The following is a 24,874-nucleotide window of genomic DNA, read 5'->3' on the forward strand; positions in this document are numbered from 1 at the left end:
TCGCGTGCAACAAATCGTCATTTCATGGTCATTTCATTCAGTCGTATTAAAAGAAGAAATCGTTCAAGTATAATATTACATTAAACTACTTTTTGAAAAACTTGGGGAGGGGGTGGAGCTTGCTTCGAACCCTCCACGAGTTACCCAACATTGCAATACCATCGGAAATGGCCTCATAAAATCTAAAAATAGTTGGATCATATATATAACGACATATATGATATGTGGCATATGGCTCTGGAGGCCCAGCCAATTCATCAACATCGACATCGGTCGTACAGTCGATTCCGTTTGTTCCGCACCTGGCGGAGTGGCGGACGCACGTTTAGTTAGCGGTTGTCGGACGCGCGGCAGGCAGAAGTGAGTTTGTAGTCGTCGCTCGGCGCTCGGCGCGGTGAACTTCGGTGAACGTTCGGCTGCCGCTGACGTGACAGACTCGGTTCGGTTCGGGCGCGCGCGGAGTCGGGCGACCGCGGCCGAGCGAGGCGGTTGCACGAGCTGGTACGAACAACCAGTGTGTGGGACACGGCCGCATGATGCGGTCGTTTTGTCTGTAACGCGTCGTCGCGCGTCGTCGTCGTTGTCGTCGGAAGCTTCACGTGGAACATCGTAACGTTTGAGCGCAACGAACGGGTCCCGACGAGCGACGAGGAGTAACGAACAAGCAAGAAAGACTAGTGCGGAGTTCCCGCAGCCCCCTCCCCCTCAAAATGTGGAGTCCGACGCATGTTCAAGTGACAGGTGGGTAAATCGCTGCGAACAAACACGCGTGCCCGCCCCCTTTTCGACAGATAATTTCTGCAATCTGTTCGGATGCGCCCGCGGTCGGAGCGTGCCGTAACGCGATTATGAGCCACGAGTAGCGCCAATACATGCGCACGTACGTGAGGTTACGTGTCACTCGCACGGAAACTAGGCAAGCGAAACCTCGTCGCGTTTGCCCAGGAATGTAGCCGGGCCCGTCCGAGGCCCCGCGATCCGTGCGAATTGCAACGCAGAAGACCGTCTCGCGACCTCGCCGCGCGGTTGCTACATTCCAGGCGCGTCCAAGATTTTTTCGAGATATAGCTCTTGGGAAAATTGAATTCCGTGGAATACGACGGAAACTATTATGGCAAATGTTTTTGAAGAAGTACCTTCTGTTGAAGAATCATGACCTTGTATCTTCGGCGGGATTATCATCTTATCGATAACATAATCGACTAGATTAAAGCCGTTAGGACGTGCATGAAATTTACTCCGGCGATATTTATCTCTCTTGTTATCTTGAAGCAAGGATGCAGGGAATAGAAACGACACGACGAACACATGAACGATATACCTACGCCGTTGCGCTTCTTCTCGATGTGTCATCGTATCTTTGTCGCACCACGACGTGTATTTAAAGAGATTGCTCGTCAGGAATGCACCCTGCTCGAGAGCTGTTTTCGCTTTTCATGTTCTCCGCTCGAACGTGCGAATCTCAATTCTGTCTGAAAATTATCATGGAAAACCTTCCCATACCTTCCCTTTCGCTTAAACTTTTAAACTTTTATCAATATAAATATCACGTTTACACTTGTTATAAAAAGGAGATAATGTTTCCGCGGATGCTGTTAAAAGTTTTGTCAATTTATGGCACTTTGCGCGCGTAAAAAGTTATTACATTTCGAATTCTTGATTAGTTATATCAAATATATCTTGTCTTTCTCCGCCGTATTTTCTCCTTATCTTTCTCGACTTTCTATTGACTTCCTTGAGATTGCGAAGAGACGCAAAGTCATCGCGACTCTTTTAGTGTTTGTAATAGCTTCTTGTAACAGGTTCAATTACTGCCGACAAGCAATTAAGCTTATGTTAATTATGTAGATGCGTCGTCGTTCGGACTGCAAACGCATATTACTTCGGGCTATCCTCAGCCTGCATTAACACATGTTTCGTTGCATGGAAGAGTTTATCGATATCTAAATTACATTATAATAATGCTGAAATCTTTTTCAACATATTGATTCACCGCGCGCTCTCCGTTTGGCCATATCTAATGTGACGCGTGTCATTGATATTTCAACCAATTACTCATCGATGATATCTGATGTGATAAAAAAATGTGTAGTATTTTCATATGCGCGCGTTCAGTTTCCATCAAGACTGAAAAACCCTCCGAAAAATTCCTTTCTTTTTCCCCCTTTGCTGCTTCCTTCAGCGACAGTCGAGTTCCAACGGAATTCACCGGGTCTTCCCAACTTTCAACATTAGCTCAGCAATGAAGTTTTCAATTATAATAGATTCTACCATTCACCGATCGATCGCGAGATACCGGGCTCGTTACCGAGAATGCGGTTTTAATTCGCGAAAGCGCGCTCGTGCTTAAGAACACTTGTCCTCCCAATTAGCGCGCGCGTGCGAAACTTTTACCTTCTGGCGTCGGCGCAACTACACCGGTTGTCAAATTGGGAGTCTCGCAGCTGTAACGCGATACGCGTGCACACGGCGAGGAGGAAAGCGAGACACATCTGCGCTGGATACCACATGAGCGTTTTGCTCGGCCAACGGTCAGCTGCGAGTCCGGAAAACTCGCCAGGTGTGTTCGGCCCCGAAGAATGGGTTCCCTCGGGAGACCGCAAATCAAGATCCCCTGCGTCGTTCCAGGATGAATCTGCCGACACGCCGCGAACTTTGCAGACTCGAGAATTAATGGAACGAGCTTGACGACTGAAGTTCTCGCGCGATGATGCGGATCTTCGAGATTCTCGAGATCGATGGACTCGAAAGAGACTCTTCGAGGAGATCTCGTTGTGGCAATCGTTGCGGTTAACGTCAGTGGAGCGCACGGAGCGTTGAGAAATTGCTGCTATCCGGCCAAACGGTATTTGACTGCGGCTTCCTCGCGGTATAAGGGCTCTCGAGCACGTCGGACATACAAGTCCGGGCCTACCGCGAAGAGAATGCGGCGAGAATCGGCTCTCCCGGCCGTGTTCGATGCGCGAGAAATCGGAGAATATGCCTCCTCGTGCCTCGCGCATGTTCATTACGGTTCATCGTGTGAGAACGAGGAAGTGCCTGCTTCTTCAGTTCAGTTATTCGGTAACGCTTCGCGTTACGAACTAACGGATCACGCTTGGGAGACGCAACTCTCATTTCCTTTTTTTTTTCTTTTTCTATCGCTGCCGCATTTTATTTCATGGTCGTTTTACGAATTTATACTAATAATGATACTTGCTAAAGCTGATAAAACACGTGGTAAAACACTTGAAATTATGCATCTAAGAAAGAAAAATATTGACAAAGCAACATGCAATGAAATATCATCCCGACTTTCTGCATCAGTTTCTCATTACCCAACTTGTCTCTACATGTGTAAAATCTTATTATATTATAATTAAAGATAAGCGCCCGGCGAGAAAGGTCGCCTGCGACCTGCATTTGCGTGAAGGTTCTCGGAAAATGTATGGGAACGATTCAGCTGTGTTGATATCATTGTTCAAATCGCGAATCGCGGTCAAGGTTTCGCAAAGTTGAGCTCGATTGATAAGTGGTCTGCGCACTTTTCCTTCGGTTACAATTCTCGGTGCAGGGGAAAAAATGAGCGATGAATGAAACGAGCGATTTCTCGCACGTGGAATCGCGAGATTAGTATAATGGGGCGGTACAACTCTGATATGTACGTGTCGCGTGGCTTTTACTGTGATATAAGCGAGAGCGATTACGCGCGAGAACCGTGACGTCTCTCTCTCTCTCTCTCTCTCTCTCTTTCTTTCTCTCTTTCTCTCTCCGTGAGATTCTCTCTCGTGAACACGCGAAAAGTCGAGGAAAGTCGACCGAGGCAGAAAAGTGGACAGTACTGTACGTGAGAGCCCAAAGAAATCTCCGTTTTCACGACGGATCATAGCCACGTGTTCACGACGGCATCACCATTTAATTGCCGTGCATGGAATGAACGATTGAACGCGGTTATTCGTGCACACGTGCTCATTTCTTCGGTTCGTTAACGCGCCAGTAAGGTCCATTAACGTTAACGACACGCGGCGGCTTCAGCTGCAAGATTAATCGCGATCGAGTAATCCGTCCGGTTGGCGATTTATTCCGCAAGAATATAATAACTGCGGAACGTAAACACTTAAGAGAAAAATAACGCAATATTGTAATACGCATTAATGATAGACTGTTAGAATTGCTCGATGCTTGTACCACATTTAGCTAACATTTAATTTCTCTTTGTTTGCAGTTCAGAGGGCCAAGGACTTGCTGACCAAAGGGAAGCACAGTGAGTACCACATTTTTTGCCCATCCGATCAAATGCAGATCTTTTCTCGTCGATGCATCCTGTGTTTCTGTTTGAGAATAAAAACGTCATCATGTTCTAAAATGTTTAAAAATCTGTTAAAAAATCAAATAAGTATGTGAAAAACAAGAAATTTGTTTTAAAAAATTAGGATTCAGTTACATGCAAAAGATTCCTTGATTTCTCGATGTTGGTTTGATTTTTGACAAAGCGTCACGCGTAAAGAATGATCTTAATAATCTTTCGCAATAGTTCACACAACTGTCGTCCATTCCCGTCATTTGTCGAGACGTGCGTAGTCACGTTTCTTACCTACCTACGCTTTACTCGCGTGTTCGCTCCCGATACCGAGTGACCTCGTATTTAGCGGCTATTTCAGGTCATGAATCATCCGGTTTTCGCTAGCAAAGCAAGTTGTGTTTGTAAAACACAAGTTGTGTGTGCAACGCAGGAGTTTTCGTGCGTTGCTGTTACGCCAGCCTCGAATCTCGTCCAACGCGATCATGCGATTCCGTTATGCTGACGGAATCGAAATGACACGGTTCATCGCAAAATTTTACATTATTTTACGGGTTACCAGAACCGTTGAACTGGTTTCTATCGTACCGTAATTAAGTGACAACCATGTACTGTGCTTTATGGCAAGAATGTATTATTTATTAACGATATTCTAGAGAATAAAACTTTTAATAAAGAATTAACAATATACGATGAGTATGTGTTAATTTTCTAAAATTAACTATTGAACTGTGTCAGTACGATTCTTTACCAACAAAAGAAAATAATTAACGTAATAAATAAAGATTTTAAACGTACTTTTTTTTTTAAAGAGTTATACAGCTTTCAACTGACATAACACAAGCATCTGTATTCATACGTTATCTTCTCGATTTAATAATCAGCGTAATAATGTGACAAGTTAACGGCTTCCCGATGCGCGTCCCTGATGCACGTTGTGACATTACTGTATTTATTGCCTGTAAAATGAGCAAACACAAACGCTGCTAATGAGTGAGCGTGAATTACCAGTTAATATTGCGAATTTCGCATCCGCAAAAGGACATACATTACAAGTATCGATAGCCGTTCCACACGTTATATCCGAGAAATTACGTTTCACCATCACGGAAAGATGAAATTACCCTTCGTTATTAATTTTACCCGCTTTACTATTATTTATAACCACCGGTCCAAGATAAGAGATTGAAACTGGAATTAAAAATCACATCTTTCACATGAGCGTCGTCGAGTTACTCGCGCGACAGCGTGTCTTTTTACCGAATGAGACCTTTAATTCCCGTTAGGTACGTCTCGTTAATCTTTCGACCTCGCACGCGCGGTCGACCGCTCGTCGCCCACGCGCGAAACGACAACCAGCGCTGAACTGTGAACGTGCTTTGCAGAGACCAACGACTGTTTCGTGACGATTGCCCTCGGTAAGGAAAAGTACCAGACGTCGGTGAAGGAGAAGGCTACCAAGGACGTGGAATGGCACGAGGAATGCGAGCTGCTGATCCCGGAGCAGGGCAACACCGCGGAGATCGTCCTCACGGCTTTGCACCGCAACTTCCTGGGTGTCGACGAGTTTCTCGGCACCGTCAGCGTACCACTCTCCAGCTTTGACGTGTACGAGAGACCTAGGAACAGATGGTACGATAGAGTGCTATATATAGGATAGAGTGGCATAATTGCCGTTATGTTCCATGCAAATCTCGCCTGCCGCTCATAGGAAAATTGCCCGAGAAAGGGAAACCTGCCGCGTATCGCTATTTCATCAACAACCACCCGCATTCCTCTATATGTATTGTTGTTGCGCGACATAGCAATTAACCGTTCGCCTCGTGTGGCAATAAATTTTTAACATGTCCAAGTATGCGAGCTCTCTTTAACCCTTTGTGAAGTTTATGAACGCGAGCACGTTCTTTACGTTATTTTTTTTATTTTTCATACTTTTTTTGCTTTTGCACATATATCGCTCGCGTATCTATTTCTATGTCATGCATTATTAATGAATGGAGGAACCAAAAAGGATAGTTACTTCAACAATACTTTTGAATATTTGTTTATACTACGTACGTATAAAATTGAATAAAGAAATAAAATAAATAAATGCGTTTGCGTTAGGTATACTCTTAACAGCAAACCAGGCAAGGAGAACACGAAAGAGAGAGGCGAACTCGAAGTGAAGATTGGTTTCATCGTGAAAGCTGGGAGTCTGACTGATCTAAGTAAGAAAGAGCGGCACAAGAGCTCGCTGGGCCAACTGTCAAGCGCCGCGCAGTCGATCGGCGGCAGTTTGCTCAGTATCGGCAGCCTCGAGAAGCGCAAAGGCCTCAAAAAGCTGGCCAAGTCGATCGGGAACAAAGTCAAAGGCAAGAGCAAGAACCGACTCGACGGAGATAATTTGAGCGAGAAAGCGGAAGATCAATTCAGGATCACGAGACAGGAACCGGGCGAAGCTGACCCTGGAGTGATCAGCGAGGACGAAGATGAGTTCACGGTAAGTTGAAGCAAATTATATTAGTGTGGTAATTAGTTATAAACAATTGTATTTTCTTTTTAAAGGATGTCATTAATAACCAGACTTCATAATACTTCACATTTGATAATTGATATAATATTTCATTTAATATAATACTTGTTGCAGTTTGACGATTTATCTCACAAAAGCTCGGCATCGTCGCTGAATGCACCCGTGCCGAATACCGTGAGCAGCGGCAACCCCAACGGAATATCAAATGGCTCACAGAATAACGTATCCAGTGAGGTACACCATACACCTCCAGCACCGACCAATGCTGCACCAAGCAAACCACCGCGATTTACTATGAGCGCGTCCGCTACGAATCTGTCAAAGGTCGACAATTTGACAAAGGATGATGAATGGGGCTTGAAGTTGTATGGCAAGCAGGCGAGCAGCATTCCTAAAAGGTGAGAATAACGCAGATCATATTTACGTTATCAAATTATAATCTTCGAGAAAATACGAAATAAATAAAATATAGAAAGAGAATCGTTGCGTCCAACTTCACATGGAAATGTGCTTGATGATAAATTGTTAATAAAAATAAATTGTTAATTGAATAATAAAAATGCAACAAACATGTATGTACATTAAGTAAAAAATATGTGACCGATGGCGAAATAATACGATATTCTCCAGGTGGGAAAGCAAGCCTAAGATCGTGGTGGACGAACATCAAGAAAACAAGCGCGAAAACGCGTCGCCGGCTCGTTCGCCAGTCGCTTCGCCGGTCGTTTCGAGATTGAGAGATCCACCGGAACCGCCCTGCCCGGCACCGAGAGAGATCCTCTATCCGAAGAACAAGGAGCTCGCCACGAGCAAGGAGAAACTCGCGAAGGAAGACAAGCCGAAGGATAAGAAGGACGATAAGCACGGGCCGCGAAGTCCCAAGGAAGAGAAGCACGCGAAAAAGGACAAGAAAAAGGAGAAGGAAAACAAGTTTAAAGATGCCAACGATGAGAATCACCTGTCTTCCGAAAGAATCATTATCGGCGGCGAAGATGCAAAGAACGCCGTGAATTTGAAGAGTCGTTTACCGCACGAAGTCCTCAATCAATTCGAGGGAAAATCGAGAGAGGTGAACATATTCGTATAAGTGTAGAAAATTCTGATGTTAACATTCCTGCTATTATATTTCTTTTTTTAATTAGTTTTTATAATGATTTGCGTTTTATTCATTTCAGGACTTGATAGAACTGGCGTTGCAGCTGCAGACACAAGTCACGGAAAAGAACAAGCGACTTACCGATCTAGAGGATTACATCGACGCGCTGCTGTTACGTGTAATCGAATGTTCCCCGCGACTGCTTCAAAACCCGTATCAGAGGCGACTGTCATCTCCCGGGCATCAGTAGATTGTTAATTTTCGAAGCTCGGAGCTCTCCTGTTTCTATTTAGGGGTCATGATATATAATACCTTAGTACCTTAATATCTTAGTGATACCTTCTTTTTTAGACATGACTGACAAGTCGCATTTGTTATTAATGTTGCCTCGTATTCTAATTTATTTTCTCTCGCGAGTTAACGGCTTGGAGAAAGGGATGTAACATTTTCGCGCAGCAGCGTTGCATAAATCCGACTCCCCGTAATTTATTTATGAATCTTGCGAATGTCGAACCAAGCAAATAAGATAATTTATCGAAGTCCAGGTTCATGTCGCTGCGAACGCAAAAGGACGCCTAGTAGAAAATGGTTTGTGGTCCCGTAATTCCTCGTCTTCCTCCAGTATATCGGTATCATAACGTCAGAGTACGTTCAAAGGCTTACATTGGTTCGCGCTTAAGATTTCCGTCCAGTTGATTCTTTGCCAGGAAACCAGCGAACAAACGACTGTATTTCTTTACACTATTACTTGTTATTGCATAAGCGATCTATCTCTATTTTGTAAGCTACATAAGATCCCTAATGGAGCGAGAAATTCTTCCATGCGAGATCTGCGCGCGAGATTCAATGCTCTGCAGAAAAAGAAAATACGTGCCTTGTTAACTGGCGCATTATTGTTAAATAAAGATAATATCAAATGTTCAGTATGGTGCATTTAGATTTTAACTTTTAGAATTTTATAATTTTTCATGATGCTGAATGCCTATGTAAATATATTAGATGTTATCTTACCATACTTTTACCAATTATCTACAACAATGATTAAAACCTACTGTTTTTTGGATCATCCTTTTTCTTTTATTATTTTCTATTACTATTTATATTATTACAATGGTCGATTGTTTCGTCTATTTTTTTTTATATTGAAATATAAAGGTATGCAATGCCACAAGAACTAGCATATACTATCTTATTACATCAGTGCATATAAGGTATTCTTAAACGAAATTACAATTAAATTAAATAATACTTATATTAACTAAAATTAAATTAAATAGTATATAATTATATAATTACTACATAGGAGCGTACATATGTATGGTGGTACGTGGTACACCTTGTATCAGCCAATAACAAGTTAAATCACCGACAATAAGTTAATCAAGGCAATAGCAAAATTGTATTATATTGCATACATGCATGTATGTACAAGGCACTGGCATGAAACAAAGACGTAGGATATTTTTTTAAAGATACAGACAGGACGCCCTGCGGCTTTCAAACTCGAATACCAGCATTGTCGGTAATCTTTGCTGCAGCAGTTTCAATACGCTATACATATATCGTTTATCCGGCCTAAAGTCCTATCGATCCTATAGAGACCGGTTAATCAGGAGTTTATTGTATATTGGTCGGTAACTGACATATCGATATCAATAGCTGATATTATCCAACGATTTATTTTATACATGTAAAACCGAATTTGTAAATTGCAATTTTTCAGTAAAGTACAGTTGAATCGTTTTTATGAGAAATTAATAACATTCAAATTTTAACTATTCCTCCAAAAAAGCGCTTTTGTATTTATATATTTTGAGATAATCTTGATGATTATTACGCGATTTATTTCGTAATGTAGCTGTAAAATTCCGATTAACTGCATTGTAATTTGCTCAAAGACTAACGTGCCTCTTCCATAGACATGTATATGTCTATTTTTAAAAAAAAAGAATCAAATTGTTGCGATACATTACGATAGTACAGTATCGATATATCGCATCTCTGTACCTCCTTGTCTTGCGCGCTGCTTCAGCATCAGCAATTCAGCACGGTCGGCGATGCTCGTAGCGTGGTAGACTGTGGTAGATCGTGAGCTGTCGTGTATTCCGCATGCGACTTTAAAATTAATCCCTCGTGACAATTACGTGACAATGACGGATGGCACCGAGAACAAGTATCCGGCTGCTTTTAGTTCCACATCTGGTAAGATATTGGAATTTCCGCGGTCCAACGATACACGACACCGGCCGTGGGAGGTTAGAATAGGTTAGAACTTTCGCAACGCAGCGAATTGTTCGTGTAAACTCGCGCGGTTTGCCATTCTGTCAACTGTTGAACATGGAATAATTATTAGCTTAACCCGCTCTTGCTTCTGGAAAGAAATCTCTAGATCACGCGAGAGCTTTCACATAATTTTGCGAACATATTCGTTCACGATTGATACTTTGACTCGCGCGTGTATATGTCACGCGTTTTCCTTACTCTACGTGTCATAATGGCACGAGAGATCCTTGTAACTTTCTTGCTTCTGAGAGAGACGCATTGCAGATTCAGCCAAGACCAGTACCAGCACGGCGGGTGCAGTGGTCTTATACTCAACCGCACAAGCATGGCGAGCCCAGTTCTATCGCAGTCTCACACGCACCGGCATCTCGGAATCGTCAGACGAAGAGGAGGAAGATTTCTCTCAATACCAGTTTGAAGATGACCTCAAGTATCTTAGGTCGCTCGATCCAAAGAACTGGAAAGATCAGGACCATTACGCCGTTCTAGGCTTGAAAAATCTCAGGCATCGAGCGACAGAAAATCTCATCAAGAGAGCCTGTATGTAAATATATATATATATATATTTCATAGGACGTAGATATTGTATTGATAAGGTGTCAGCTGCAAACAGTAAATAGCATCTCTATGGATTATTCGCGAACGAATGCAAACGCTTATATGCTTATTTTTACACTTGAAGAACAGCTTGTTTTAATAATAAAATAAAATCAACGTTTTTTACAATAGATAATTTAGAAGAAACTTGGAAAACTTCCATTATCTATTGTGGTGCCTAAAAGAAAAACAAGCTAGTGAACCACACGAGTAATGATCAACAAAACGATTAAACTTGCAATGATTGCAAAACCTACAAAATCGATCTTAATCTACTAAAGATTCGTTAGACAACAAAAGAGCTTTGATCGACGTGATGGACATGCATATTTTTTATCTGTTTTGTTTTCAAGAGCAGTCTCGAGCAAACAGTTTTATTGTTTTTTCACTATTGAATATATGTTTGCAAACTATTTGATTTGTTAGCTGAACAAAGACCTATTGTCGCTACAGAACCGTTATGATTCGATTAACTCTAGAACGTTAAATTAAACTTAACTAAACTTAAAGTTAAAAATTATACAATTAATTTATTATTGTGTCAATCTTAAATCAGATAAGCAGAAAATATTAAAACACCATCCCGACAAGCGCAAAGCAATGGGTGAAGAGATCCGGCCAGACGACGACTATTTCACGTGCATAACTCGCGCCTGGGAGACTCTGGGTAGTCAAGCGAAGAGACGAAGTTACGACAGTGTGGATCCTTATTTTGACGATAGTTTGCCGGACGAAAAGGATTGTCGGTGCGATTTCTATACGGTGTTAGGCAAAGCATTCAAGGACAACTCACGGTGGTCCGTGAAAAAGCCTGTGCCACAATTGGGTGGCCCGTACGCGGTGCGTGAGAAAGTTGAGAACTTCTACACATTCTGGTACGACTTTGAGTCGTGGCGCGAATACTCATATCTCGACGAAGAGGATAAGGAGAGCGGTCAAGAGTAAGTACAAATCGTACGTGATCCTTCTTTTTGAAAAAATTTATAGGCATGGTATATTTACGACGAAATTGATTGCAGTCGGGACATGCGTAAGTGGATTGAGAGGAAGAACAAAGCAACGAGAGCAAAACGAAAAAAGGAAGAAATGGCACGAATACGCAGCTTAGTAGACATGGCGTACAACATAGACCCTAGAATAAAAAAGTTCCAGCAGGACGACAAGGATAAGAAAAATGCCGTGAAAAGAGCGAAGCAGGAGGCCGCGAAGGCCAGACAGCAAGAGGAAGAAAGAATAGCGCGGGACGCGGCGGAGAAGGAAAGATTGGAGAAAGAGAAACGAGAATCCGAGGAGAGGGCGAGGCAAGACGCGTTAAAACAGGAGCGAGAGGTGCAGAAAAAGGCGTTACGTAAGGAGAGAAAAGCGCTCAGAGACTTTTGCAAGGCGAATAATTATTTCGCCGAGAATTCGACAGAAAATATCCGGCATATGGAGAGCGTACAGAAGATATGCGAACTGTTCAAACTGGTGCAGCTGGAGGAGGTGATGAAAAAACTGCAAGCCGACGGCAGAACAGCATTTCTCAACATCGTTGACGAGACGGAGCGGATAATCGAGGCCGAAAGACGCGTCAATGTAATCAACAACGATACTAGAAACACGCCCGAAAAGCAAACCAAGTCCTGCACGGCACCTTGGAGCGAGAACGACTTGCAATTGTTGATAAAGGCGGTTAACCTATTCCCCGCCGGTACTAATCAACGCTGGGAAGTGGTGGCGAATTTCATCAATCAACACAGCAGCGGTCCCAGCAGCGGAGTCACTCGCGACGCTAAGGAGGTTCTGGCGAAGGCCAAGAGTCTACAGTCGACCGACTTTAGTAAATCCAGTCTGAAGGAGCAAGCGAATAAGAAGGCCTTCGATAACTTTATTGCCGAGAAAAAGAGCAAGGACGCGATCGAGGAGAGGATGCCAGCTGTCACGGAACGTCTGGATCATCCGATCGCGAATGGCGTTACCATCGAGCCCAAAGAGCCAAAGAAGGAATCGACGCCGTGGACGCCAGCGGAACAGAAACTCCTGGAGCAAGCACTAAAAACTTATCCTACCACGGTCCCGGATAGATGGGATCAGATTGCATCGTGTATACCCAGCAGAACGAAAAAGGAGTGCATGAAGAGGTATAAGGTAAGATCTAACATATTATTGTTTTACGTTATTATTATAACGTAATTCGCGCTCATCTTTTGTAAAACTCGAAGAAAATAAATATAAAAAGATTACATAAAACTACGAAGTGGTCGAAACATGGATAAAAATAGCAAAACGGCGGAAAATAAAAGTAAAGATATTTTAGATATAATATAATATATTTTCTTGTGTACAATACTTTATGTACAATAATACACTATCACTGTTGAATACTACATTGTCGGCAAATGCAGATCCGACGTATAACTTGTTTTTCTCTGCCTGCAGGAATTGGTGGAGCTCGTGAAAGCGAAGAAGGCGGCGCAAGTGATGAAATAATATTAACTACGCTCTAAGCTCGAAATTTCCTAACTTATTCAATTCTAGGTAACTATAATTCCAATGAGTGACGGCCAAAACGTTCCTTGAGAGATTCAAACCAGGGATTATGATTGTAATGGGAATTCAAAACTAGAACAAGACGAGGGTGTTAGCTTGCTCATAGAGTGCCAGTTTGCATGCATACCTGTGCCTTGCCGATACGTGCACGAGCTAGTTGCACGGCATACGGTAAAATTCGAGAGTATTTTGTTCGACGGATTATGTGGCCACGTTTTATTCCCACATATTCTCCACTCACTGAATGTACCTTTGAATATCGTGCCGCCAGCGGTCATTACCTCTGCAATGATAAAGCTTACCGAACTAGAAGGATCTCTTGTGTATAGCTTTCATTTTGCAATATGAATTTTCGCGATCGACCTACGCCTTCATATACTGTAATAACAATAAAATAAAGAGAAGTAGCTGACAGAAGAACGGTGTGGAAGAACCACGGACTTTATAAATAAATGAGAATGTGTTTTGAAAGTCGCTTCCTTGGAGATACCTGTTCATAGTCCGTATCCTCGCAATCCCGTTCCATAAGTACCTATTCCTTGTTTATCCTTGACACTCTTTTTCCACACGAATGTTTTCAGCGAACAAAAGTATCGTTGAGTATTTCGTTAATCTCAACGAAAAGAAAGTACGTACACATGACTAAGTCATTTATTAAATCTGTGCTCAAACTTTCGGAATTTATTTTATAATTTATATAAAAATAATTTTATCCAATAAAGTTTTGAAAATATGACATTTATGATATTTTTCGGTCTCATGTTCGTTACCGAAGACTACTCTGTAAATGAATTGTTTCTCGAGGATGATACAACATGAAAGGAATTCGTAAAGACAAAGGTCACTGCTTAATTTTATTTTCCTATTTTTCTCACTAATAAATAATCTGTAAACGATGGAAACAAGCAATTGACAACAGATTATTTATATCGTTGACAACAGGTTGTCAATTTGATGGATTCTGTTGATTTTGTCCCAGTGAAATCTGTATTCAATAAATATATTGAAAAATCTTATCTTGCTTGTCGGCTTTTTGAAAAATGGCTGCTAGAGATAAATCCATCAATGAAGCGGATTTTGGTATGTATATGATTATTTAAAAAATATAATTATACATAAGTTCATTAACCAAATTTATTCAAATAATAAGTAATTTTTGTAAACGTAGTGAGTTGCAGAATTCAATGGACCGATGCCATGACGAAATTGCTGTTGGAGGAGATAAATACGTATATTAATTGTCATACACCTACTTTGAACAAACAAGCTTGTGTAAGGGAAAACGTACAAGGTTGACGAAATACGGCCCTGAGATGTTGCGCGCATATCGGCGAGTCTAGCGGATCAAAACTATGTATAAGAAAGTTCGAGAGAATTCGATAGGGCGGGCGAATGCGAAAATAAGAGCGTGTAGAGTCAGTCGTACCTTAGCCTTCGGACGATGTACAAGTATTAGAGATATAGCTGCGTTAGTAGATAAAATTGGTGCGAATTATAACTGTTTATAATAATAAAGTCATTTCTTAAATTATATAATAAGTTACTGCAAGACGAATTTACCACCTGCTCCGAAGAAATCTGTGTTTCTCTCCTTAAAACTTACACTTGGAAAACCATTGCTACAGCCATTAAGGCTGCTGTGTCCTCGCCGCGGCCATCTTTGTTTATGACGTCAGAGGCGAGAAAATCATGAACATTTACGTTGCGCTTTGTATGGAAATAAAAACACATATGCACAAGGTGACACTCGTGATTAATTCAGCATACTTGTAAAAATATCCGGCCGCTAAGCCTGAAACGGAACAATCAATACGTAGCCTCAAAATCAGCCTAGAAATTGGACTGATTTGGACAGAAAAGATGCTAACTGACTAAGTCTCACATATGATATCACACTCTAATTATAGTGGCAGGAGATTTTTGTGATATTGCTGCACACACCACATGTCACTGTAACGCACAATAACGAATATTAACGATATAAAGCGCAACGTAAAAGTGCATGATTTTCTCGCCTCTGACATCATAACCAAAGATGGCCGCTGACGTGCTGCACTGACATTTTCGGTTAAAATCGAAATATCCGCAATATAATACATAAAACTTTGTTACAAAGTGCAGCTTATATGTATATAATAGGAACAAGGTGGAACATTCTAACACATATTAATGCGTACATACTTTCGTTATGAATTGTTTTGTTGTTTGTATTTTATATGGTTAAGGTTACAAGTCCTACGGCCGGTATTCATAGTTGAATCTTATATTTAAGACCGTTTTAAGTTTATCTGAAGATGCTATATGGATCATTTCATTGGCTATGGAGTATCTGAAGATACACTTAAGACTGTCTTAAATATAAGATTCGACTATGAATACCGGCCTACCACGAACTACCGTGGCAGCACCTTCGATTCGGAGTTCTCGGCTCCGGGCCCAGTAGCCTTAAGGGGATCCTGGAGTGGCCAGTGAACTCCGTCGCAGCGTCTGTATTACCGGCGGAATCGGTGATTTTCCTGCATTTTCTTTTTATTGAATTCACAGAATGAAAAATCCTTTTCCACGATGAAAGTACACACAATAATGTAGTGTGAAAAGCAGGACTTAACTTTCCAAACGGAAAAAAATCACAATTTTTTATTCAGCCACGATTTCACAGGCATACGTAGGCACGAAATGATCACGAATCTTTCTGCACTAATTACTTTTACACTAAGCTTCTAAACTCATTTCTAAAAGCTTCCCCATATTCTTTCATTTTGTTCTGTCCTTGCAATTATCGAATTTTGGCCACACAAACTGCAAAACATTTATATTAAGAACATTAATGTACGAGGTGACGTCACAATAAGCCGATAATAAAACTGTAAATTTTGTTCGTCGTTTTTAACATAAATTCGAGTTGCGCTCAGTATATTTCTTTGTATACTTTAATCGTGGAGAAGGATTTTTCATTCTATACAATCATTAAAGAGTAATTAGTACAGTAAGATCGACCAATTCCGCCGGTAATACAGACGACTCCAGGATGAGAAGCCTTCATTTGCACACAGTACAATTGGACACGTTGCAAATGAACACCGTGATATTAGACACATAGGGTGCGTTCGTTTACGCAGTGGCTGCCGCAGTTGTTGTTCGTTTACTCTGCCTGCGAAAACGACTGCAGCACAGTTTGTCATTCGTTTATGCAGAGATATATCCCATCTGCGCAGCTACTTCAGAGGTACTGCTCTGGATGCTCTGCTTACAGTGTTGCATAAATGAACGTAAAACTGCTTCCATTTAGGCTGGTATATAAGATTCGACTATGAATACCGGCCTTAAAACGCTTCCATATTGAACTTGGGCTGCGTTCCGATTTTCAGTACTGGCAGTGAATAGAGACCTCATAATCTCACAACATTTCGTATATTAATTAAACAACATTAATTAACCAACATTAATTATGATTTTCTCAAGATGTTTGGAAATTGTTTACAGTATTTCTTAAATGATTTAGAAGTGCAAATTATCAATTGAATAATATAATTGAATTATTCTGTCATAATATTTGAGACGTGTTTTACTATTGCGTTATTGATGCTGTATTAAGAGCTCTCCATGTTATAGAGATGTTTATTATTTATTTATGAACAGACCGTTTACGAAATGTTGTGAGATTATGAAGGTCTCTAGCAGTGAATAATGGAACGCAGCCTTGGTTCTATATGAATGGGATCTGCCTTGAAAATGAGTTATTTCATAAAAATAAAGAACGAGAAAGGTGAAGAACAAGCTCTGCAAATTGATCCTACAAAATTATAATTAAAATTAAATTAAATATATTAATATATAATATACAAAAAGTTAAAGGTAGAACATTTCATTTACCACTTCCTTTACAACAGACTTTGAATAAATTATGTTCTAAACTGATCCAATAAACCTAAATCACGAATTTATTTTACTTTGAAATGTTCCAACTAAATCAAAAATTATTTGGAAAATCGGAACGCAGCCCAAGTTCAATATGGAAGCGTTTTAAAATTATAATTAAATTATTTACTATCTAACCATAAATCAGAATCTGAGCTACTATCACTGTCGATCAGTTCCATTACCGTATGATATGAATAACATTATTCAATATCACGTCCATTATTATTCTAAAAATTAAATTTTTAAATGAAATGTGCTTCAGATATTTAAAAAACAAGTAATAACTAACCTTTAAACAAAAGGGTAAATATCTTAAAAATTACTGCTGTAAAATTGCTAAAATTTACTTAACGATATGTACCGAGCCGCTTTACCGAAACGCAACTGAAAGTCCCATTTGAAGCGCTCCAAAACACTCCGCACCAATCCGCACACGCGCAGCCGTTCACGCAGGAGTGCGTTCGGCAAATTATGTCACGTGATCAGCAGATGAGATACGCAGTGGATGCACTAACTACTGCGTAAACGAATGCAGCAGCCATAAGGTTGCGCACCGTTCGATTGGACACATTACTTTTGTGCACAGTGCGTTTGGACACATAGGTTTAGTGCACCGGTCGATTGGACACCATTGCTTTTGGACACATCATATACTTTTGCATAATTTTGAATAAATATACACATTTATGTAATAGATTTATGAAACTGAATATTGTTATTAATTTTATTTTGCAAATAAACGTTTGTAATATTACAGTTCTTTCGCGCACGTATCTTTCTCACACAGTTCTTTCGCGCACGTATCTTTCGCACACAGTTCTTTCGCGCACGTATCTTTCGCGCACGTATCTTTCGCGCACGTATCTTTCGCACACAGTTCTTTCGCGCACGTATCTTTCGCGCACAGTTCTTTCGCACACGGTTCTTTCGCGCACAATGCGATCAAGCACATATACCTCTTGTCTGATAAAGTTACTACGATAAATTGTCCCCGGCGGGACCTGCGGGAAAGGGGTGTCGTACTGACGGCCCGGGCAAAGGGGACCCTGAGGGACCAGGGGAGAAGGGCGGTGCTGCTGAAGTGGCAGCGGCGACTCTCTGACCCGGGAGGATCGGGTCGGAGGGTGGCCGGGGCCGTCCAGTCCATCCTCTGCGAATGGGTGGACAGGGGATGGGGGACGCTGACGTATAGGACGACACAGGTTCTCTCCGGACACGGGTGTTTCGGGAAGTTCCTGTGTCGTATCGGGAAGGAGCACGGACCGCACTTCCACCACTGTGAGGCGGAAAGGGACACGGCGGACCACACCCTTGCTGAATGTCCAGCGTGGGGGGTGGAACGCCGTGTCCTTACGGATATAATTGGGGAGGATCTTTCGCTCCCGACCGTCATGGGGAAGATGGTCAGGAGCGAGAGAAACTGGCGGGCGGTCTTCTCCTTCTGTGAGCAGGTGATGCTTCGGAAGGAGGGGGCCGAGCGTGTGCGCCGACCAGGGGTCGGGCGGAGGGGTCCCGGCCACGGATGAAGGCGGGGGGGGGGGGCCGCAGGGTGTTGTAACGGCACCGGCGGCCCTCTTGTCGCATCCGGGACGGGAGAGCGGTGGAGACTCGGGAGGGAGGTCGGGGAGACCTCCCTCCGGAGTCGTAGGGGGTGGACCCCAACTCAGGGAGTTGGGGCGGAAGGCGCGACGACACCTGTTGGGGGTAGAGTGTCGGTGGGGCATTTGCCCGGGCGCTCGAGTGATAGGTCGTCGAGGCGTTTGTCCGGGCCATCATCATCGTGGGGTCGCAGGACACCATGACCTCCAACAGGGAGTTTTAGGGATGGACGGGCGAGGAATGACTTGGGAATGTCAGCTCTCGCCTTAAAACCTCCTCTCAAACATAGAGGGGAGGTCCCCGCGGAGTGGTGGTCTGCCACACTCCGTGGGTGGGGTTAGGGCCCGCAAGGGCAGCGCACCGGCGCAAGGGACAGTACACCGGGCAAAGTGGGGCGCGGATGAAGTGTCGTTTGACCGATCCTGCGCCTCGCACAGCCAGGACTGGCAGATGGAGGTAGGTTTAGTGAGTAAGAGTCTCACACTCCCCGCGCGTTCCGCCCAAGGAGCGCGGGGGGGGCCCATGACGGGTTCCTCCTCCTAAAATAAAAACTTTTTTGTAATACATGCAGATTAATTAACATTTAATCTAATTCTAACCAACCCTGTGGACCTCGATATAGTATGGAATCGAGGTCCACAGGGTTGGTTAGAGTTAGATTAAGTGTAATTAACTTTTTTGTAATACATGCAGATTAATTAACATTTAATCTAATTCTAACCAACCCTGTGGACCTCGATATAGTATGGAATCGAGTCAGCGAGAGATCGCGGTTGTAACAATTTGGAGCGTAGTAACTTTATCAGACAAGAGGTATATGTGCTTGATCGCATTGTGCGCGAAAGAACCGTGTGCGAAAGAACTGTGCGCGAAAGATACGTGCGCGAAAGAACTGTGTGCGAAAGATACGTCCGCGAAAGATACATGCACGAAAGATACGTGCGCAAAAGATACGTGCGCGAAAAAACTGTGTGCGAAAGATACGTGCGCGAAAGAACTGTGTGCGAAAGATACGTGCGCGAAAGAACTGTGTGAGAAAGATACGTGCGCGAAAGAACTGTAATATTACAAACGTTTATTTGCAAAATAAAATTAATAACAATATTCAGTTTCATAAATCTATTACATAAATGTGTATATTTATTCAAAATTATGCAAAAGTATATGATGTGTCCAAAAGCAACGGTGTCCAATCAACCGGTGCGCTAAAACTATGTGTCCAAACGCACTGTGCGCAAAAGTAATATGTCCAATCGAACGGTACGCAACCTTATATGTTTAATATCACGGTGTCCATTTGCAACGTGTCCAATTGTACTGTGCGCAAATGAGGCTGTCCCCTTCAGGATCCCCTTAATGGTAATGGTTATAATTTAACTACAGATAACTGCTACATCAAATGGAATAGCATGAAAAAACGATACAAAAAGATCAGAGATACAAAGAATCATACTGGTGCAGCCAAACAAACGTGGGAATATTTTGAAATAATGCATGATATGTTGAGGAAAAACCCAGAAGTTACACCACTGTCTATTCCCATATAGCACAAAATATTCGGAGAATATTCTAACAACATGATTTCCATATATTCTAAGAATATTCGAAAAGAATATTCATAAACAGTTCCACGAATGTTCTAAATGTTATTTGGTAAGTACTCAGAATATTCTAATGATATTTCAATGAATATTCTTATAATATTGTTGGTAATAGAGTTCGCTAGTACTATTTATGGGTTATTACTAGTTTTATTTATGAGAAATGTTTTTTATTGGTTGTTATCAACTCTTTTTATAAACGCGCCTTTTTGTTTTATATATATATATATATATATATGTTTGAGTCGGATAATTGCGTTCGATGGTCACGCATGCTCACGTTTCCTTTGTTCGTTTTGCAAAGAGTACAAAGTTATTTTCTTACGTTATTGTAACGCTGTGTAACCTGAGAAATATATCTCAGTTTATTTAACTCTGCTGAGTGGTGTCTTTAACCCATTTATAACAACAAATATTTTATTTCTTATAATATTTCCCACAATATTCCTAGAATATCCTATACACTCTAAAAATGGCTTCATCGTAAGTGTTTGAATTATACACATTTAAGCAGAAATGTTTGACTTATCAAACGCAAGTGGAAAAGCGTTTGAGTTTCAAACACTTTTGTATCAAACATTGCTATATATATATATATATTAAAATTGTTTTGCTAAAATCAAACATGAGTCAAATTAAACAGATATATACGTTTGATTTTTAAACGGGAACAAAATAAAACACAATTTGTGTTTGATTATTAGAAAGTCAAACAGATTTATATTTCAAACACTTTCTAATTACACACTTATGAAACAAACACAAACTTAAGCACTGAATTCTTACAAAATTTCAGCAAACCAGATGGCGCTCGCGGCGCAGTTTCTCGCGAGCAAGAGTTGCCTAACAAGGTATTTATTAAATCGCGATACACTGGGAATATCTGATAATCTGATGGTCGGACTAAGATGCAGTAATCTCTCGCTCTAGGAACCAATTCATCCACTACGCGCCACAAATTCGTTAGACTTAAAACATATAAACATTTGATTTGCAGGAAATTTCAATTAAGTAGAAAATCAAACACCTTAATAATATAATTAATATAATTAAACACCAACTACAAACCCAACACTTATAAATGTTTGAAATGTCAAACATTAATAAACATCTTGAAAACGGCGACAACGAAAGTGTTTGAAATTTCAAACACTTATTATTTAGAGTGTAGAATATCCTATAGAATATATATAGAAATAGTCCATAAACATACGCAAAATGTGCATAGAATATGCTACAGAATATTTATAGAACATTCAGAGAATGTGAGTTTTTGTCTACTTCAAATGTTCCATGGAAGGTTCACAGAAACTCTGAAGCATTATATGAGAATATTCTAAACATTCTCCGATATTATTCTATGAATGATCATAGAACGATCTTGTGCTGTATGGGTTGCATCGAGTACACGAGGTTTCGAAATAATCAATAATGAAGAGGAAAACGAAGAAAATGACTTAAATTTAACAGAATCAACCAACGTTTTAAAGAATCGACCAATAAGAAAAAGAAAATCTAAAATACCTTCCTGGATTGAAGAATTAAAAGCACAAAGAGAAAATCATCATAAAGAAAATTATAACCAAAAAGAACGTGTTTTTTGTCCTTATTAGAAAAGCATTAAAAAAATAAAGATAAGTGTAAAAGAAGTGTTTAAAACAATATTTGAAAAATAAAAATAAAGTAAATCTTAATAAGCATTGTTCATGTTTTTTTTTAGATATTAGAAAATTAAAAATATTGTTAATAGTAAATTATTTATCTCCCAGGCAGCACACATTGGTTTCAAAACCGTTTCATCAACGTTTTGCCGTAACGTTTCATAACCATTTTATTGAAACGTTTATTTAGGAGAAAAATGTCCACCAAAAAAACGTTAGGAGAAACGTTTCTTTTTCGGGAAAATAAACGTTTCAGAAACCGTCAGAAAAATATCAATTCTATAATATATTAGTGCCTCAAAGATAGATCAGTGTTAAGTAACATTTTTGTAAAAAAACTAGACTTTTATATTTTATGAATTAACTTAACATTTCCTTAACAACCTCATTCATGAAATATAAAAATTTTGTTTTTGCAACAAATGTGACTTAACACTGTCTACCTGTGAGATACTGATATATTATGCTTTCTAAATATACTCTTTGTGCAATTAATAATAATGACAAATATTGCTTGAAAATTTATCAATGATGCTTCATATAAAATTTCTTTGGCAAATTAAGAAACAACATTTGTCACTTTGGTTTTTAGTGTACAAAAATCATTTGGAAAGCTGAACGTATATCTTTTTATGCTTTATCATATAAATAAAACTTTGATATATAAAAGTATTTTAAATGATTTCTGAAATTGGTATTGGTAATATAGAAAATTACACCTTATATACTATATCAAAGAAGACGCTTTCTTTGAATTTCCCTTTACAATCATTCTACACACACACACGCACGCGCGCGCGCGCACAAACACACACACACAATGACGATAAAAAAAGAGCGACCAAAGAGGTTCCCCTCCGAACGCGCGCATGTAGAGTTTAAACATTCAACTACACTTTTTATTAAAAGTTATATTTTTATATTTACATATATATACATGTAAAATTTCAGGACCACCCTGTATATATATGTGAACTTCATATTCTGTTTTTGATAACATTTGCAGAACATAATTATATAAATAATATATTTTAGAAATACAACACAATTTAGAATTGTACATTTGTACTAAAATTTCAGGTTTTTTTTGTATATGTTTTATAAGGAAAATGTCGGTACAACTTAAAAGTACGATGTTTTTAGTATTATAAATGAGAATAAATGTGATACTTAATGTTTAAAGAGTAAATAACAACGTTAAAATAAAATAAATTAACGCATATAAAAGTTGTAAAAGCATTACACACACAAGCTACAAAATAAACTAAATGTTAATGTAATATTAAACTAATACATAATATAAAATTGAAACATTATAAAATAAAATGCTAAACTGTTACTGATATTTTTATGGTATTAAAGTATATAAGTTTTGTTATATCTTTTTACCACCGTTAAAGTATCAGGAACATCGCCAACTAAAAATGTGTAAAAGTATATAATATTGCACATTGCGTATACATATATGTACTAAGTTTTAAATTTAAGTTTTAAATGTAAGTTTTTAAACTAAAAGTTTTTATCGATTTTGGTTTTAATTTTTAATTACATAATTGTATTACGCATAACATTATAACATAAAAACTAACAGTGCTTTTATATTATCGGTCATCTTTGCGATACATTATTAGGTGGTAAAGAGATATATACTTATTTTAATGCTTCAATGAGAACACGTTTCAGTGACGAGTGCGAGTACATTGCAGAATACTATGATAATACATATTCCTAATTGTCCTGCAAATTACTAAATAATAAATCTCAAATTCTTGAAATGGAATAATAGAAATATGTAAATACAAAATAAACATTAATATCGAAACTGAAACGATGAGAAATCATACTTTTCTTGAATTTGTCTTCAATGCCCTGGAATCGGCTATATAAGGTTACACGAAGAAGTGCTAATTTGAGTCCATCTTTTATGGACTTTTCTACATCATATATTGCAGCATTTGGTTCAATAGCCTTGACAATAGCTAAAAAAGGAGATAAATTTACATATGATCAAATGCCATATATTAAATGTGATAAATGTTGATCAATACTACAAATTAAGACGATACAACAATAAACATGTGAAATTATGATTCAACAATAATACAGTTTTTGGAAGAAAATTTAATTAGAAAATAATTATTTCAGCGCAAAACTTATATGTAAACATCAATAAGAAATTAACATATGTAATATCGTATGTATATATGTCTATCATGATTAGTATTTATATAAAATTTGTTATAAAAGAAGAAAAAACAAGACAAACCTATGACTAAGTCCTTTATTTTAAGAATCTTGAAAGATTTCTTCGGTGTTCTTCCTGCCCAGTTAAAATTTCTAGCATAATTATTTGTAATTATTCTTTCCAAAGTCCTTCTACTGATCTGAGAAACAGTTGTGCACCTGATATGCTTAAAGTATTAACCTATCAAACAACGATGATAATTAATGTGTTAGTTTTATATGAAAAACATAAAGCAATAAAAAAAGATAATCACAATACAAAAGAAAGAATTTCAAATTGTAGTGTAAGAATTTCAGTGTCGAAACATAAAGTTTAACTTTAACACTATTTGACACTGATGAATAGATCAAATAAAGAGGACAACAGAAATAACAATTACCATGTACTCAAAATTTGTATTAGTACCCAAAAACCTTTCGAATTCTTCCAAATTTTCATCACTGTCAACTGGAAGTTTGGGAACACCTTCCATATGAGATACTTTCGATAGTCGGAAGTGTACTATAAGTTGCTTCACTATTGAAAGAAGTATATTCATAGTTTTCTAA

General features: G+C 39.6%; 2 protein-coding genes and 1 long non-coding RNA gene across 3 annotated transcripts; 2 read left to right on the forward strand and 1 right to left on the reverse strand.

The window, feature by feature from the left end:
- Window positions 1-433: 433 nt before the first annotated feature.
- Window positions 434-9,633, forward strand: LOC105281444 (rab11 family-interacting protein 2). Its single transcript, XM_011342693.3, has 7 exons — window positions 434-741; window positions 4,205-4,243; window positions 5,665-5,911; window positions 6,386-6,761; window positions 6,909-7,192; window positions 7,425-7,863; window positions 7,970-9,633. Exons 1-7 carry the CDS (start codon window positions 711-713, stop codon window positions 8,138-8,140), a joined length of 1,587 nt encoding a protein of 528 aa, XP_011340995.1. The 5' UTR covers window positions 434-710; the 3' UTR covers window positions 8,141-9,633.
- A 272-nt stretch (window positions 9,634-9,905) lies between these two features.
- Window positions 9,906-13,770, forward strand: LOC105281445 (dnaJ homolog subfamily C member 2). The gene is made up of 5 exons (XM_011342694.3): window positions 9,906-10,092; window positions 10,438-10,713; window positions 11,327-11,711; window positions 11,790-12,897; window positions 13,189-13,770. The coding sequence occupies exons 1-5, from the start codon at window positions 10,041-10,043 to the stop codon at window positions 13,237-13,239; spliced, it is 1,872 nt and encodes a 623-aa protein (XP_011340996.2). The 5' UTR covers window positions 9,906-10,040; the 3' UTR covers window positions 13,240-13,770.
- Window positions 13,771-24,005: 10,235 nt separating this feature from the next.
- LOC105281446 lies at window positions 24,006-24,874 on the reverse strand. Its single transcript, XR_003407293.1, has 3 exons — window positions 24,706-24,874; window positions 24,348-24,506; window positions 24,006-24,060 (listed from the first exon to the last, which is right to left on the reverse strand). It is a non-coding gene; the product is annotated as an uncharacterized LOC105281446 (long non-coding RNA).

The sequence above is a fragment of the Ooceraea biroi genome, chromosome 12 (genome assembly GCF_003672135.1).
Source record: "Ooceraea biroi isolate clonal line C1 chromosome 12, Obir_v5.4, whole genome shotgun sequence".
Classification (NCBI taxonomy): Eukaryota; Metazoa; Arthropoda; class Insecta; order Hymenoptera; family Formicidae; genus Ooceraea; species Ooceraea biroi.

Coding starts and splice junctions, on each gene's coding strand:
- LOC105281444 (XM_011342693.3), top strand. CDS start 711: ATGTGGAGTCCGACGCATGTTCAAGTGACAG. Junction 4,244..5,664: donor GCTGACCAAAGGGAAGCACA/GTGAGTACCACA, acceptor CGTGCTTTGCAG/AGACCAACGACTGTTTCGTG. Junction 5,912..6,385: donor GAGAGACCTAGGAACAGATG/GTACGATAGAGT, acceptor CGTTTGCGTTAG/GTATACTCTTAACAGCAAAC.
- LOC105281445 (XM_011342694.3), top strand. CDS start 10,041: ATGACGGATGGCACCGAGAACAAGTATCCGGCTGCTTTTAGTTCCACA. Junction 10,714..11,326: donor AAATCTCATCAAGAGAGCCT/GTATGTAAATAT, acceptor ATCTTAAATCAG/ATAAGCAGAAAATATTAAAA. Junction 12,898..13,188: donor AGTGCATGAAGAGGTATAAG/GTAAGATCTAAC, acceptor CTCTGCCTGCAG/GAATTGGTGGAGCTCGTGAA.